Genomic DNA, 15,255 nt, shown 5'->3' with positions numbered 1-15,255 from the left:
GATGTTATTGCCTTGCACTAGTAGGAGATTACAGAAGCAGTTACCCCAAAAGCATTTATTCCAGGACCACCAATTTAAGAAGAACTCAAAATGACCTGCAAGGAGATTGAGCGTAGATTGCGTGGAAATAAACTAGATTTTGTTAAAATTTAAACTTTAATAAACTTTATTTTATTTTAAAATAAAATAAAGTGATATCTCAGGCCCCCAGTGCTCTAGGAATTTAGGAGACCTACTGATTTGGAGAGGTGGAAATCAACTTTCATGCGATCAATGTGATCCTAAATATGCATGGTCAGATCAAAAACTATATACAACAATATGTCTAACCCTAATCCATCCAGCCATACTCATGAACCTAGACCTATTCTACCTATCATTTTTGTCCAAATGGCTAAAACGTTCGGACATATTCTTACAATAAGGAACTCTCAAGGATAAACATATGCACTATTAACACCCCCAAGCTTTCATTCCAGGCAAATCATGCAATCTTGCAGTTGAAACCTTCCAGCTGTTCTTTGAGATCTGTACTGGGATCACCAAGGGTTCTGGCATTTTAAAATTCCTTCTATTCCCGGCCTTTAGATGTGCACATTGGCCTAGCCTACAAGTGGTCAGAAGGTATGATAATAGAGCATGAACATCTACAAGACTCCTAGTTTTTTTTAGGAATCTGGAAAACATTGCAACCTCTATCTTCGTCATCCCCTTTAGCGCATTTCCTGTTCTATGTTTCCACACCTCTGACTAAAGACATGTGCTGTATAGAAATTACGAATCTAAGGCTGCTGGTGCTCAATTACTCATCAAAGGTGCACATGGGGTAAACTTTCTCTATAGAAATCTGATTGTTTTAGATGATTTAAATCTAATGTAATGCATGAAGTGGGGGCATATGGTTGGGTCCCAAAGTTTTATTCTGGCACTGCCCGTCCTAATACTTCTGCTCTTCTAGTACTTGTCAGTCTCACTCAGTTCATTCTCAATACAATTTCAACAATTCCTCTTTGTCACTTGCCACTCCACTGGGATGGGTACTTTTCTGGCTTTACCTCTCCAATCCTGTTTTTGTTCAGAGTCTGGTAGGGAGGAGGGCAGAATGATAATAAATAAATAATAGGAGCGGAGGGTGGAAGGGTTTATAACCCGTGTCTAATGGCTTATAAAAAGCTTTGCTTAAACCAGGCCCTCATCCTTGTCTCTGGGATGAGCACAGCTCAACCTTACGTGAGACTGGGGACAAATGAAGACAAATGAAGGGTCAGGGGTGGCATCTACACAGGAAGAAAAGACATTGCTGGCTTCTGCAGGCTGTAGCTGAGACAAGCAGCTCTTCCTATTGTTCTGTGAAAAAAACACAAATACATTGTTAGGTTGTAATTATGATGTATTATGCTTTTGCTATAATTATTTAAGATCAGCCTAGACACAGTTGAGCATATAATAGAACCAAGGGAAACTATGGTGGTTTTCAATCATTTCAATTATAAATATTTTTTTAAAAGCTAGCCCTACCTATCTGAGCAATAATGAAACAAGAAGAATGGTCGGTGTTTGCACCATCATAACTAAAGAAAAGAGATGTAACCACTGTACATTTCTTTTAAAGTATAACGATTGTACAATTGTAATATGGTATCAACTCCTTAATGCCAGTTGTGCGGACATACACTATATTGTCAAAAGTATTGGGACGCATGCACATGAACTTTAAAGGCATCCCAGTCTTCGTCCGTAGGGTTCAATATGGAGTTGGCCCACCCTTTGCAGCCAGAACAGCTTCAACTCTTCTGGGAAGGCTGTCCACAAGGTTTAGAAGTGTATCTATGGGAATGTTTTACCATTCTTCCAGAAGCGCATTTGTGAGGTCAGGCACTGATGCTGAAGAGAAGGCCTGGCTTGCAATCTCTGCTCTAATTAATCCCAAAGGTGTTCTTTTGGGTTGAGGTCAAAACTCTGTTCAGGCCAGCCAAGTTCCTCCACCCCAACTTGCTCATCCACGTCTTTATGGACCTTGCTTTGTGCACTGGTCTGCAGTCATGTTGGAACAGGAAGGGGCCATCCCCAAACTGTTCCCACAAAGTTGGGAGCATGAAATTGTCCAAAATGTCTTGGTATGCTGATGCCTTAAGAGTTCCCTTCACTGAAACGAAGGGGCCAAGCCCAGTCTCATGCGATTTTGCCGCTATTGTCATGCAACAGGATCGTGTGGCAGTCGCTGCAAAACGCTCCTTTAAAAATCGCATGAAGCTCGTTGCCCAAAAATGAGCAGGAGCTTCTTTTTGTGCAACAAACACGCATAGGGCAGCCCATTCAAGTGAATAGGTTTCCCTACGCGACATGCAGAATCACGTGAAAATTGTTCCTGCTACGCAATGATGTGAACAGGGCCTCAGTTCCACAGTTGTCCATATACAAGAAAGCAAATATAATATTTCTTTATTAAGCCTGCAGTTATACTATTTATATACTGATTTATTTTTTATTGGTACCTCAAGCCTTAAGGGCTTGTTCACATGGGCGGCCGTGGGGGGGGGGGGGGGGGGGCAGGCAAAAGTCTTGCCCAGGGCTGTCTGATCGCACAGGCACCTGCAGATCCATCCACACAGAGGGGGAATCGCGTGTGGACAGAGCAGGTGATCAGTGCGCTGCTGGGCAAATAACTGGGACCGATCTTCTGCTTGCAGCAGCTGAAAGCTGGCATCTCCTCCTCCCTCCCCTCAGCTTTCAGCTGCTGCAGGGAGAGGCACAAAAGATCAGTTCCAGTTATTTGCCCCATCTGTGCACTTATCACCCGCTCTTTCCACATGCAATTCCCCCTGCTGCCCAGGCCCCCCTGTGTACACCCCCCTCCCACCCCACAGTACTACCAGCTTTCCGGCTCTCCTCTCCCGCACGCAGCTTCAGGCCCACAGGGGGACCGTCAGGATGGAGAGCAGGGGAAGGGGCTGGTAAATACCGGTATGTAATTTCCTTTTCGAAATGAACACAGTGAGTGATCGGTACCGATCACTCACTGTTTATTCATAACTGAAGCATATTGTTTACTATGCTTCAGTCTGTAAATAAATAGAAGCCTCTATCTCCTGTTCATTCATCTGCAGTGCAGCTGAGGCTGCAGAGAGGAACTGGGGAATGTGTTTGCTCAGTCCCTTTCTCTGTCTCAAAAGTAAAACTTCAGGGGTCTGATTAGACCCATGATATCTCATGATTTTTTGCTCTTGCATGCGGCTGCTGTACCACTTTAATGTCCTCTGAGTAAGTATGAATCTGAGAAATAATCAGAGTCAGCACAAGCTTCTAATGCAGAGTATGAGAAGCTCACAGTGTGCAGTCAAATCAGAGTAATCAAAGTAAGCAATTTCAGTACAGGGGAAGAACCTGTACAAGGCGCAAGGCTGAAGGCCGGGCTGGAGTTCAGCGTTAAAATGTTTCTTTACATACACATTTTTAACCACTGGGGGGCCACAAAAAGGGGTGCAAGGTCTGCATGGGCCCAAAGAACATCAATATGACAAGCTTGTTCTAGTCAGTTAAAAAAACTAGACAATAACTTCAAGGAAATGAGAAAATCGGCAGTTGGTCCAATTCAGTGATTTTAACAACTCTTGCTCTATAATCAGAACCAAGTTTTTGTTAGTATAGCACCTTCTAGCTAGTGTGCTAGTGTACTTGGTTTAGTTGTTCGTGTAGGTAAATTGGTTTGGCTGATAGCCGGGCCTGGGTTGTTCATCTGGGTCAGGGATGAGTGACTCAGGGGCTGGATGACTTAGCAAGCAGCTGCTCTGGTGACTCCCCCTGTTCTCTGGAACATTGGAGAATGTTCTAGACATAGGGGTGAAAGCTAGGAGAAGCTGTTTAGAAGCATATTTATGAGGTCCTCCACCAATTCCCAGCAAAAAGGGGCTGGAGGAGGGTAGGCTCCTCATAAATAGGCATACATCATTCCAGCAGGGGCAGTTGGATGGAAGATGGAGAAGGAGTGCTGAGGAGGCTGTCAGAGGCCCTTGCAGGGCATCCCCTAATCTGGGGGGGGGGGGGGTTCGACCCTGGGTCTGGGGCTCAGGCACTGGAGGATTCCCCCTACAACACACAGAGGAAACCATTCTTGAGGAGCAAGTGAGAGGACAGCAGGTGCAGGTCAGCACGTCTGGGAGAACTCCTGAGAGTCAACAAGGTGGGCTGGTGTTTGTCAGTCTGGAGGACTGTGGAAAAGTTAGCCTGGAGGGCTAGTGAAAGGGGCAGCTGTAGCCAAGCAGGCTGGCCGTGCCTGAAAAGGTGGTGCAGGGATCAGTGACCACAGAGAGGAAGTGCTGGAAAGTGTGGGCTGTGTCACCCTATCTGTTCTCCAAGTATAGGGGCTGTGAGTTCCTGCCTGCAATGGGCCTTTGCTACAAAATCACAACAGGGTGACAGCTGGGTTTTGCAAGCAAGTGTGTGCTGGAGAAAGAAGAGGAGCCATATATAGGACTATATATAGAGACTGTATATAGGAAAAGTTGTCCCTGAAATTTGTTTGAAGTCAAGTGGGCATCTCATAAACTCCCATACTTATCCAAATGTATTACCCTCAATAAAAAAAAAAAAAAAAAAAAAAGTCACAAACTGTTCTCTGACTCTGGAGTGACTGTGAGAATTCAGTGTGCCTGGCTGTGCAGGGTGGGGGATCCCATTCTACTTGCTGCTTGCTCAGTGCCATCTTAAGAGCATTAAAGGGCCCCGGGCAATGCAGTGCACTGGGGCCCTGCCTACACAATCACCCACGAGAATAAAAATGCAAATTATCGATAAGGCGATATTTATTGGTACTGCAGTGCAAGGCTAATGACATTTTCCAAGTTCGGCGGCTGGGTCCGGTGAACACACACCGACGGGAGTCAGACTTGACAGTCCTGTGTGTGCCTGTTCCCGTGGAGGTGGACAGGGATTCCTGCAGTTGTGGGCTCCCCCTTTACGGCCCAAGTGGCCTAACAGCAGCGCAGGGCCGACAGACACTTGCCACCTGCTAAGTTCGGCGGCGGGATGCACATGGGAATCGGGACTAATGCCTGGCTGGAGCTGGGTCGCTGGGGCCCCCTGGGCAAATGGGGACCCTGGGCAACTGCCCAGCATGCCCATTTGGTAAGATGGCCCTGGGCTCGCTAGGGGGTGCGCTACATTTATATTAGCTCAACAGAACTTTTCTTTTATTCACCCATAAGTAAACAGAATAATAAGAAAACATAAATGTAAAATCAGCTATCTGCTATGAGCAACACAGATTGAGTGAGACAATAATTTCCTTGAACATATTGATATCCGAGGCTCACCAAGTTCTCTCCATTACCTAGCACAGTGAGCCTGGCTTCTGAACGTGTCTTGCCGGCGGTAAATCTGATGGTTCCTGACAATTCAGGATATGTGTCCCTCAGGGTAAGCTTGTGCCGGTTTCCTCTGCTTTCGATGATGACGTCTCTTCCATTGTGCAGTAGCACCCCATTCAGACTCCACTGCGGAGGGCGGGGAAGAGGAATGGACACCTCACAATCAAAACAAGCATCGTTGGGGGCCGTCACCTTGACATCTCTCAGATTACGAATCAGCTGGATGGCCAAACCTGAAATATTTCACATTTATTACAAATTAATGTATTAATAAAGCAGAAAATTTGGGGCTTAAAGTGTATTTCTACTTTTGCAGCCGAATTGGGATTGTGCCTAATTTATATTTGTTACATGTTCCCATTAACATAACATATTTTAAACAAAAGATTTAAAAATAGCTGGTTAAAGAGGAGTTCCAGCCACCTCTGGTAAAAATAAAAGTCAACAGCTACAAAAAGTGTTCTGCTGTCTCTGGGCCCGTGTGCTCCCCTGGTCCCCCCCCCCCCCCTACTGTGCTCCCTTCCCTCTCCTGCCGACTGCTGCAGGGGATGTGTCACAATAGAGAACAAGAAAGGGGTTGGTAAATATGTAAATTTACCAGCTCCTTCCTTTCCTAAATGGACAGTGTCATAGTCAGTGACATTGTAAAAAAAATAAAATAAAATGATAAAAAATAATACAATTAAAATACTACTGACACCAGTGGGGGAACTTCCAGGATCGCAAAGGTCACACGGGCCCTGGCATTCCACCACCGTGGGGAGGCCCCAAGATGGCAGGAAGGGAACCCACTGCAGAACTTGTGAAAGGGTCTCGCAACGAGAGTAAAGGGCCCCAGGATCAGTGGGAAGTGCCCAAGGCTTGAAGGAAAGGGCCCCGGCCAGGGGTCCGGGGGGGCTTTTCATGGTTTCTTGCATCGGGGCCCCTAAAGATTCTAGTTACACTTCTGGCCCGGTGGGTAAGTGGTTAAGGTAATGTAATGCTGTATCGCACAAAATTGCATGGTTATAAAGGGGTACATGTTCATGAGGTCAAGTGGTTAGTTGTCTACACAATACATCCGGCTGGATGATACAATATGTAATGACTGCGGTATATCAGTGACTGTGAACACTTATCCTATGCCGGCATCGAGGCTTGTTTTCTCCTCTGCCTTGGCTGATCTATCTGCTACGATGCCTGGTGCTCCCTAATTGGAGATAAACTGTGGCGACCTAACATTCCTTTCTGCCCGAATGAATGCTCTCTTACAAAATAATTACCTGCTCTTCTGTCTTAGTGGAGCTACAGTGCCTTGAAAAAGTATTCATACCCCTTGAAATTTTTCCACATTTTGTCATGTTACAACCAAAAACTTAAATTTATTTTATTGGGATTTTATGGGATAGACCAACACAAAGTGGCACATAATTGTGAAGTGAAAGGAAAATGCTAAATGGTTTCTAAAATGTTTTACAAATGAATAAATTCTTCCTTATACATTGTTTGCACAGAATGGTCATACATTATTATACTGATGTAATTTGTATCTATGATATCATATATGCTTTTAAATTTTGTATAAATAAAATTTAGATTTCTTTTTTAAATGTATATTCTAGTACAGGGGTCTCCAATTGTTCAAACAAAGGGCCTGTTTATTGTCCTTTGGACTTTAGGAGGGCCGGATTGTGGCCAGTGGAGACAGAAAAGGTCCCGGGCCCAGCATCTTTGATAATAAATACGGCCTCAGGGTTTGTGGTCAGTAGGAGAAAGAGTAGTGCCCCTATTATTGGTATCCTATCATTGGTATCAGTGGAAGAAATAGTTTCCCCTTGTTGTTGTCAGTGGAAGGAATAGCACCTCATATCAATGAGAGGAATATAGCCCCAAGCAGGGCCGCTGATAGGGGGGGACCACCAGCCCTCTTGTAGGGGGCCCGAGCACACAGGGGGGCCCACACAGAGAGGTGGATTAGTGATGGACAACAAATACAGAAATCTTCCTCCAGCACCTGAATCTGATCTGTCCCTCTCCCTGCTATCAGCTTTTATCTGCTGAGAAAGAGACAGTCGTCCCTCACTAATCCCCCTCCCTTGTGTGGGCCCCCATCCCAGCACTTATCTCTGCTCAGGAGTTTATTTGTAAATTGTAACTTTGTTTCTCTCTCTCTGTCTCTGTGATCACTGAGCTCCAACTGCCCAGCCTGTATATTTTTCTCATCTCATCTTTTTTATTTAACATAGTTTTTTTTTTTTTTAGATTTAGCAGGAATTATGCGAGTTATGTTATATTTGTGATAATAGTGATTTAATGTAATTTTAGCAAAATATATCTTTAATATTTTCTTGGGGGGGCCCTGCCAGGTAGTCTGTACGGGGCCCCGCGATTTCTAACAGCAGCCCTGGCCCCAAGGGCCAAATAAAGGCTGGCAAAGGTCCACATCTGGCCCTCGGGCCACAGTTTGGAGACCCTTGTTGTAGTAGTTTATACTGTCTTTGGCATTTAAGAATCCCCCTTCTTTTACCACTGTCCCCCTATCTAGGTCTGGACTTAGACATGACAGTAAACTTTAAATTAGTTACCAGGTAATGAAAGTAATGAAAGGGGGTTTCAATACCTGGTGACTAATTTGATGGTTACTGTCATGTTAAAGTCCGAATATTTTTACAGATTGACAACGTTGTCAGTTTTTTAAGTGTATGTGGGGGTGGAGGTTTTATATTTTTTGAAGGTGGTTCGTCTTCGCATTGTTTTTGTTTGAAGTCTTTATTAAACTAATTTTTGTTAATTGTCTACTTGCGTTGTGTAGAGTACCTGCTTTTTTTTGAGGGTCCCTTTCCCCTATTTTTTATTTTTTTTTTCAGCAGGTAAACTTTAATTCCTCATGAGGCTTCTTTTTTTTGTTAACAAAAAAAACGTTTTAATAAAGTACAAGTGAAGGATCAGTCATGGTGTTGCCGCATAGCACTGCACATGTGATTCGCCATCACGGTGTTTGTGTCACTTCTGAAGACGTTTTGGAATAGAGGTGACCTTTTTCTTATAGTCCCTCTTTTTGGCCCCAACTTGTGGATATGTTTTTTTGTCACATTGTTTTTAACCATTTTGATGGAATTTCTCAGCTCTCCACTTACTTTTTTACCTATTTGAGTCCCATTATCTCTAAATCGTTGATGACGCATACATGTAGGCGACTCTTTTCTCAGTTTGTTTTTAACATTTACTTTTAGGATTGTGGACACATATTTCCTTGTTGGATATCTTTTATATTAGGCATGGTGAATAGCTGATGTACATACTTTTTGATCTTTCCATGAGTTATCAGATTTACTAATGTTGTAAACTGGATCCTGAAGAAGCCCCCCCTGCTTTTGGCGAAACACTTTGATCCATGATCCATACATTTTTTGTTTGCACATAATGGTCGTACATTGTTTATACTGATGTAATTTGTATCTATGATATCATATCTGCTTTTAAATTTTTTATTAATAAAATGTAGATTAATCTTTTTTAAGTGTACATTGTAGTATTTGATACTGTCATTTAAAAATCGCCCTTCTTTTCCCACAGTCCTCCTATCTAGGGATATGTGGAGACCCCCCTTTCAATACCTGGTGACTAGTTTGATGTTTACTGTCATGTCAAAGTCCAGACTTTTTAATAGATTGAATGTGTGTGGGGTGGAGGTATTATATTTTTCGAAGGTGGTTCCTCCTCACATTGTTTTTGTTTGAAGTCTTTATTAAAGTACTTTTGTTAATTGTCAAACTACTTGGGTTGGGTAGAGTACCTCCTTTGAGGGACCCTTTCCCCTATTTTTTTTTTTCAGCAGGTAAACTACTATTCCTCATTCTTTTTTTTTTGTTAACAAAAAACTTTTTAATAAAGTTCAAGTGACGGATCATACAACAAAAAGTAAATAAGGTACCAATTAACATTACACAAAATATAAAGTGGGATTTGTTTGTCTCCCCCCCCCCCCCCCCCCCAGGTAACATATGTATCAAGGCACAATAAATGAAAAATGGAATTAAACATAATGAAATACTGTCATTATTTGAATATGTGTGAAAAGATGATATAAGGTAAAAATGTAGTCATCTATATATACACCCAGAGAACGGTACTGGAAGACTAGAGGAAGCTATCAAATTATATGCTATATTCAAATGCATGTTTCTGATGATTGTAACCAACAAGTCCCAAATTTTACTATATTTAGACATGCATCCTCTATGAACATATATACATTTCTTAAAGGGCAAGGCGTTATTTATTTCCCATATCCAAGTGGTAAATTCAGGAGGTGAGGCCCTCATCCACTGTTGTGCTATTACTTTTCTAGCTGTGACTAGTGTTTCTTGCAAGAAAGTCTTAGTAAATGTATCCAGATTTGTATTAGGAAATATTCAGGCATTGTTTAGAACAGCCTTTTTCAATCAGGGTGCCTTGCAGTATCTTCAGGAGTGCCATGGGAAAGTGCCTACATATTGCCCCAAAATTGTAAACAAGCAGACGGGTGGATGAAAGCTGCCTTTTAGTTACACAAAGCCCCAGGTTTTCATTGCACACCATTACAACCTTCTAGCTGCCAACCTCCTAAGTACCAATGACATCATCAGTTGATAAGGAGGATGTCCGTTCCCTGGATATCATTCTTGTTTTACCCTCCCTTGTCTCTCTCCATAAGCTTTGGGGTGACATTAGCTGAGTGATGGAAAAAAAACTGAGGGAGAAGAGAAACATTGGAATACTAGTCGGTACCAGTTTGCAAAAGTGCATTTTCTTTGGAAGAAAAAAATCATCTCTAACGTTGGTTGTCCTACATGTGTGTGGATGTTGCTGCATTATGTAAAACTATTAGAATAGTTTTTCCATTTTAAAATGTGGCGCCTCAAGATAATTTTGGATGGTGACTCAAGATTGTCCATAATTTTAAAGGGTGCCTTGACTGAAAAAAAAAGATGAGAAATATTGGTTTAGAGAATAAAGTTAATGGGGAGCCCATGGTGTCATGAAGGAATTTGACAACTTGTGTCCAGAACCCCTGCATGGTCGAACAGCTCCAGATCAAATGGAAAAAAGTGCAAGTCCTACTATTACACATCGGGCATAAAGTGCTTTGCTCGCTCTTGTACCGGGCCAGTCCTATGAGAGTGAGATAGGACCCTTGCAGTATATATATATATAAAATTTAAATTCTACTGGTGTATGACCAGCTTCAGGCTCCATTCACACATGTCCTACTTTGCAGGTTCCTGCCTGGGGTCCAGTGCGTCCCTGCCCACTGGTTCAGGTGCAAACCATGTCCGAATTTTTTGCCTGAAAAACGCACAGGACGCACAGGACCTCAGGACTCAATCATCACCGCGGCTACCCTGGACATGTGTGAACTGGCTCCATTGAGAGCTGGTCACATTTACCTGTTATGCGAATTGGATGCATATGTGTGAACCCAGGCTAAGTCCAGGCACAATCCTCAATTCCAATGAGAGTCCTTTTAAAAGGTGTTTATACCACAGAAGCAATAAAATACATCCTAAAAGTGGAACTTTGCGCTCTCAATCAGCATTGACTAGAATTAGAAAATAGATAGGAAAATATAATATATGTTACATTTTTTTTTTACATGTCTTTAGTTACTTCCTGCTTTCTAAGCCTAGGCAAATGATGTCATACATCCCAGTAGTGTTTAGGAGGGGGGAGGGAAGGGAGGATGAGTTTTCTCAGATAACCACACCCTCCTGCCTGCATGCCTGAGCTAACGGCAGATGGATTACAGGAAGTAAAAGCTACATGAATTATCTGCCCTTACTCAAGATGGCCATGACCAGAAATGCCAGGGGGATGTTTTTTTAATAGATTTTTTGGCAAAATAATGTATGGAGACATGGATGGATGGGGGAATTTGCTTTGAATATTAAAAATGAATTAAAGCGGAGTTCTGGCCTATAAATCTGTAAAATCGATTTTGGGCCATCAGCTTGCTAAGGAGATTTTTACCAAATTTGAAGACAATCCATAAATAAAAATGGGGATTTGGTCCCACCATATGGCCATATCGTGCTCAAGCCCACTACTGCGTCAAAATACCCCATTATCAGTGGGTCCTACACTATCCATGAAAAAGAGATGAATCCAGCCTTTCTAACCCTTGGAGATAATACTCCTTGCTAGGAAAGATGTGCAAAATCTTTTTTAACATACATGTCTTTTGGTTCATAGCTGCACCAGGTTTAGAAATACATGGGTATGCTCCCCCAAAATGTTTTGCTTGCTAAGGAGAACCTGAAAAAAAAAATGGATAGTGGCGATTTCTTTTTTTTTTGGACACTTACCTTATTATAGAAGAAAATATACTCACCTTCCTTCCACTTCCTCCCTCTGTGGCCCCGGCCCGTGCCGTTACTTCCGGTTTGCGATAATTCCTGGGAGCTGAACGTCATCGCTCCCAGGAATCAATGCACCTGCACCGGCCCCGCTCGTCACTTCCGGTGCAGGCGCGGCATTCACGGCTAAACAGCTTCTGGGCATGCCCATAAGCTGTGCAGGGATGCCGCACCTGCACCGGAAGTGACAAGCGGGGCCAGTGCAGTGCATTGTGGGACGCCGACGTCACGAAGAGGACACGAAGAGGGACGCTGCGGCTTCAGCTGCCCACACCTGAGATGGCAGCGCTGGAGAAGAACTTTTCAAGGTAAGTATTTCTTCTTAGAGGTAAGTGCGACCCAGGACAGTACAGAGGCTATCCATTGTGGAATGTACTAGCCCTGACTGTCCCGGGGCAATTTTTAGCTCAAATTGACCCCGAGGCCCAGAACTCCGCTTTAAATAATGTTTTTGGTTTGTGGCGCCCAAATACAGTGTTTCGCTTTAATAAAGCAACTGTTTTCCTTCACTATGAAAGTGATGGAATTTAATCAATTCGTTTTTCTAGAGGCAAGTTTCATCAATTATCCTGACAGCGGCTAAGGTGTGTGTCATGAATTGTCTATTGATCCAGACAGGTCTTTTGCTAAGGATGGATCCATTTTCCTTTTTTTTTTTTTGTAAAAACACAAATAACAGAGGGTAATGTTCTTCAAGGAACTTAAACTCAAACTTTTTTTTCAAACTTTGGATAGCATGCAAAAGTGTTAGAAAATCGGTGTGGTTTTTATAATGTCTCCCAACATAAAAAACACTCTTTCTATTGGCCTTCATGACCATTGTCATGACAAAAATTTAATAGCTTTCTGAGGCTTCATTCACACCAATGTGTGTTTTCATGCTTTCTGCAGAAATGTAGGACATTATTTTTAACATGGGTTTCTATTGAACACGCTCACATCTATGCATTTTTGGAAAGGGTCAGGGACTTTTTTAAATGCAAAACTTTATTTTTTGGTTCAATAGACTTCAATGGAGGAGCTGCAGAAAAGCATGTAGTGTGCTTTTTCAGCGTTTCTATTGCGTTTTGCAATAAAGGAAAACACAGCAAAAATGTGGTAAAATCGCAGTAAAAACCAGAAAAAGCACCGCAAAAGGCACCGCAGAAACGCTCAAAAGCAAACTGCATAGGTGTGAATGGAACCTAAGAGTAAACTGTCTATATCAGGGTTTCTCAACCAGTGTTCCATGGAACCTTAGGGTTCCTCTAGAGTTTGCAAAGCATTCCTTAACTGCAAAATGACGGCCGAGCGGTTGCTCCCCCGTTCTGTCTGGATGTCATATGATGTCCTTCAGAAGAAGCCGTTCGTGGGCATGCAGCATGGCGATCGGTAGTGCGGTGTGTCGCTCTGATGATGTAGGCTCTTTACCATGTAACCAGAGGTGTCCACTCACTGAGACAGGGCATGAGTAGAGGAGAGCCGATAAGCAGCTCTTCTGACAGGGGGGATCTGCACTGATAATCAGTGCAGCCCCATCAGCGATGCCCACCAGTGATGCCAATCAGTGTCCATCAGTGATGCCTTTCAGTTCTCATCAGTGATACCTGTCAGTGCCACCTATCAGTGCTATCTATCAGTGCCACTTATCAGTGCACATCAGTGCCGCCTATTAGTGCCCATCATTGCTGCCTATCAGTGCCCATAAAGTCTGCCCATCATTGCCACCTGTTAGTGCTATGTATCAGTGGCCATCAGTGCTGCATATCAGTGCTGCCTATCAGTTCCTATCAGTGCTGCATATTAGTGCCGCCTATCAGTGCTTGTTAGTGCTGCATATCAGTGCCGCCTATCAGTTCTTAACAGTGCTGCATATTAGTGCCTCCTCATCAGTGTCCATCAGTGCTGCTTCATCAGTGTCTGTCAGTGCAGCCTCATCATTGCACATCAGTGAAGCAAAAAACGTACCTATTTACAACATTTTATAACAGAAACTAAGAAAAACTTTTTTTTTTCATAACTTTCAGTCTTTTTTCATTTGTTTAGCAAAAAAAAAAAAAACAGTGGTGATTAAACACCACCATAAGAAAGCTCTATCTGTCTCAAAACAATGGTCAAAATGTTGTTTGGGTACAGCATTGCATGACTGCGCAATTGTCATTCAAAGTGTGACAGCGCTGAAAGCTGAAAATTGGCCTGGGCAGGTAGGGGGTGAAAATGCTTGGTATTGAAGTGGCTAAAGTGGTTGTAAGAGAATGGAAAAATATTATAAATGGCTATTACGATTCTGTGATGTTCTGATTGGCTAGAGCACATGTGTCAAACACAAGGCCCAGGGGCTAAATGCGGCCCGCTAGGCCATTTTATGTGGCCCTTGCACATCTCCTGCAGCTGCGCCACTCCCTCATTTCCGCCTCCACCTTGTCTCAGCAGTCAGCAGCAGAGAGGAGAACAGAAATCCTCCTACATATTCTGCACCATTCTGTGCAGACGTAGCACCCCCTCACCTCTGCCCCCCCCCAGTCTTAGCATTCAGCAGTCTCCAGCAGCTGACTCCAGCCCCCCCCCCCCCCCATAGTCCTCCAGACCCTTCATTTTATGCTTCTCAGCTCCTCCAGCTTCTTCCTGGCAGCAGCACAAGGTAAGGGGGTTGTACGGTAAGACAGTCAGGCTCTTAACTTCTGAATTTTGGGGGCTCTTGACAGCTAATGTAAGGGGGGATGTGATGCTCTGGACATCTAGTTTTACATATACAACTGGCCCTTTGAGGGCAACCATAATGTTGATGCAGCCCCCCAATGAAATTGAGTTTGACACCCCTGGACTAGAAACTTCATGTAGTCTTGTTAGAATGTTCTGACTGGCTGTAGATGTGATGTATTTAAAAAGGTTGGTCAATGCCTATGAATATTGCAGTGCATTGATTGGCTGCTGGTTGGCCAATCATACAAATGTTGCAATGCTCTAATTGGCTGCAGGTTGGTCAAGACCTAAGAATGATGGAACGCTCTGGTTGGCTACAGGCTGGTCAAGTCCTAGGAATGATGTAACCCTCTGATTGGCTGCGGGTTGGTAAAGTCCTAGGAATGATGTAACCCTCTGATTGGCTGTGGGTTGGTAAAGTCCTAGGAATGATGTAACCCTCTGATTGACTGTGGGTTGGTAAAGTCCTAGGAATGATGTAACCCTCTGATTGGCTGTGGGTTGGTAAAGTCCTTGGAATGATGTAACCCTCTGATTGGCTGCGGGTTGGTAAAGTCCTTGGAATGATGTAACCCTCTGATTGGCTGCGGGTTGGTAAAGTCCTTGGAATGATGTAACCCTCTGATTGGCTGCAGGTTGGTAAAGTCCAAGGAATGATATAATACTCTGATTGGCTGCAGGTTGGTAAAGTCCAAGGAATGATGTAACCCTCTGATTGGCTGCGGGTTGGTAAAGTCCTAGGAATGATGTAATACTCTGATTGGCTGCAGGTTGTTAAGCTCTAGGAATGATGTAATACTTTGATTGGCTGTAGGTTGGTAAAATCCTAGGAA

General features: G+C 43.4%; 1 protein-coding gene across 2 annotated transcripts in view; it reads right to left on the bottom strand.

Annotated features, from left to right (window-relative positions):
• Window positions 1–715: 715 nt before the first annotated feature.
• The window catches only part of OBSL1 (obscurin like cytoskeletal adaptor 1), a 162,950-nt gene continuing 148,410 nt past the window's right edge, over window positions 716–15,255 (bottom strand). For both annotated transcript variants that reach the window (XM_082260933.1, XM_082260934.1), the window contains 2 exons: window positions 5,330–5,599; window positions 716–1,347 (listed from right to left, as the gene is read on the bottom strand). In XM_082260933.1, coding sequence (XP_082117059.1) covers window positions 1,340–1,347; window positions 5,330–5,599 — 278 coding nt within the window. In that variant the 3' untranslated portion in view covers window positions 716–1,339. The remainder of the gene's footprint in view (window positions 1,348–5,329; window positions 5,600–15,255) is intronic.

The sequence above is a fragment of the Pelophylax lessonae genome (assembly GCF_965119305.1).
Source record: "Pelophylax lessonae genome assembly, chromosome: 6".
NCBI classification, from domain to species: Eukaryota; Metazoa; Chordata; class Amphibia; order Anura; family Ranidae; genus Pelophylax; species Pelophylax lessonae.
Note: the sequence above shows the minus strand (reverse complement) of the source record. Positions and strands in the feature narration are given on the sequence as shown.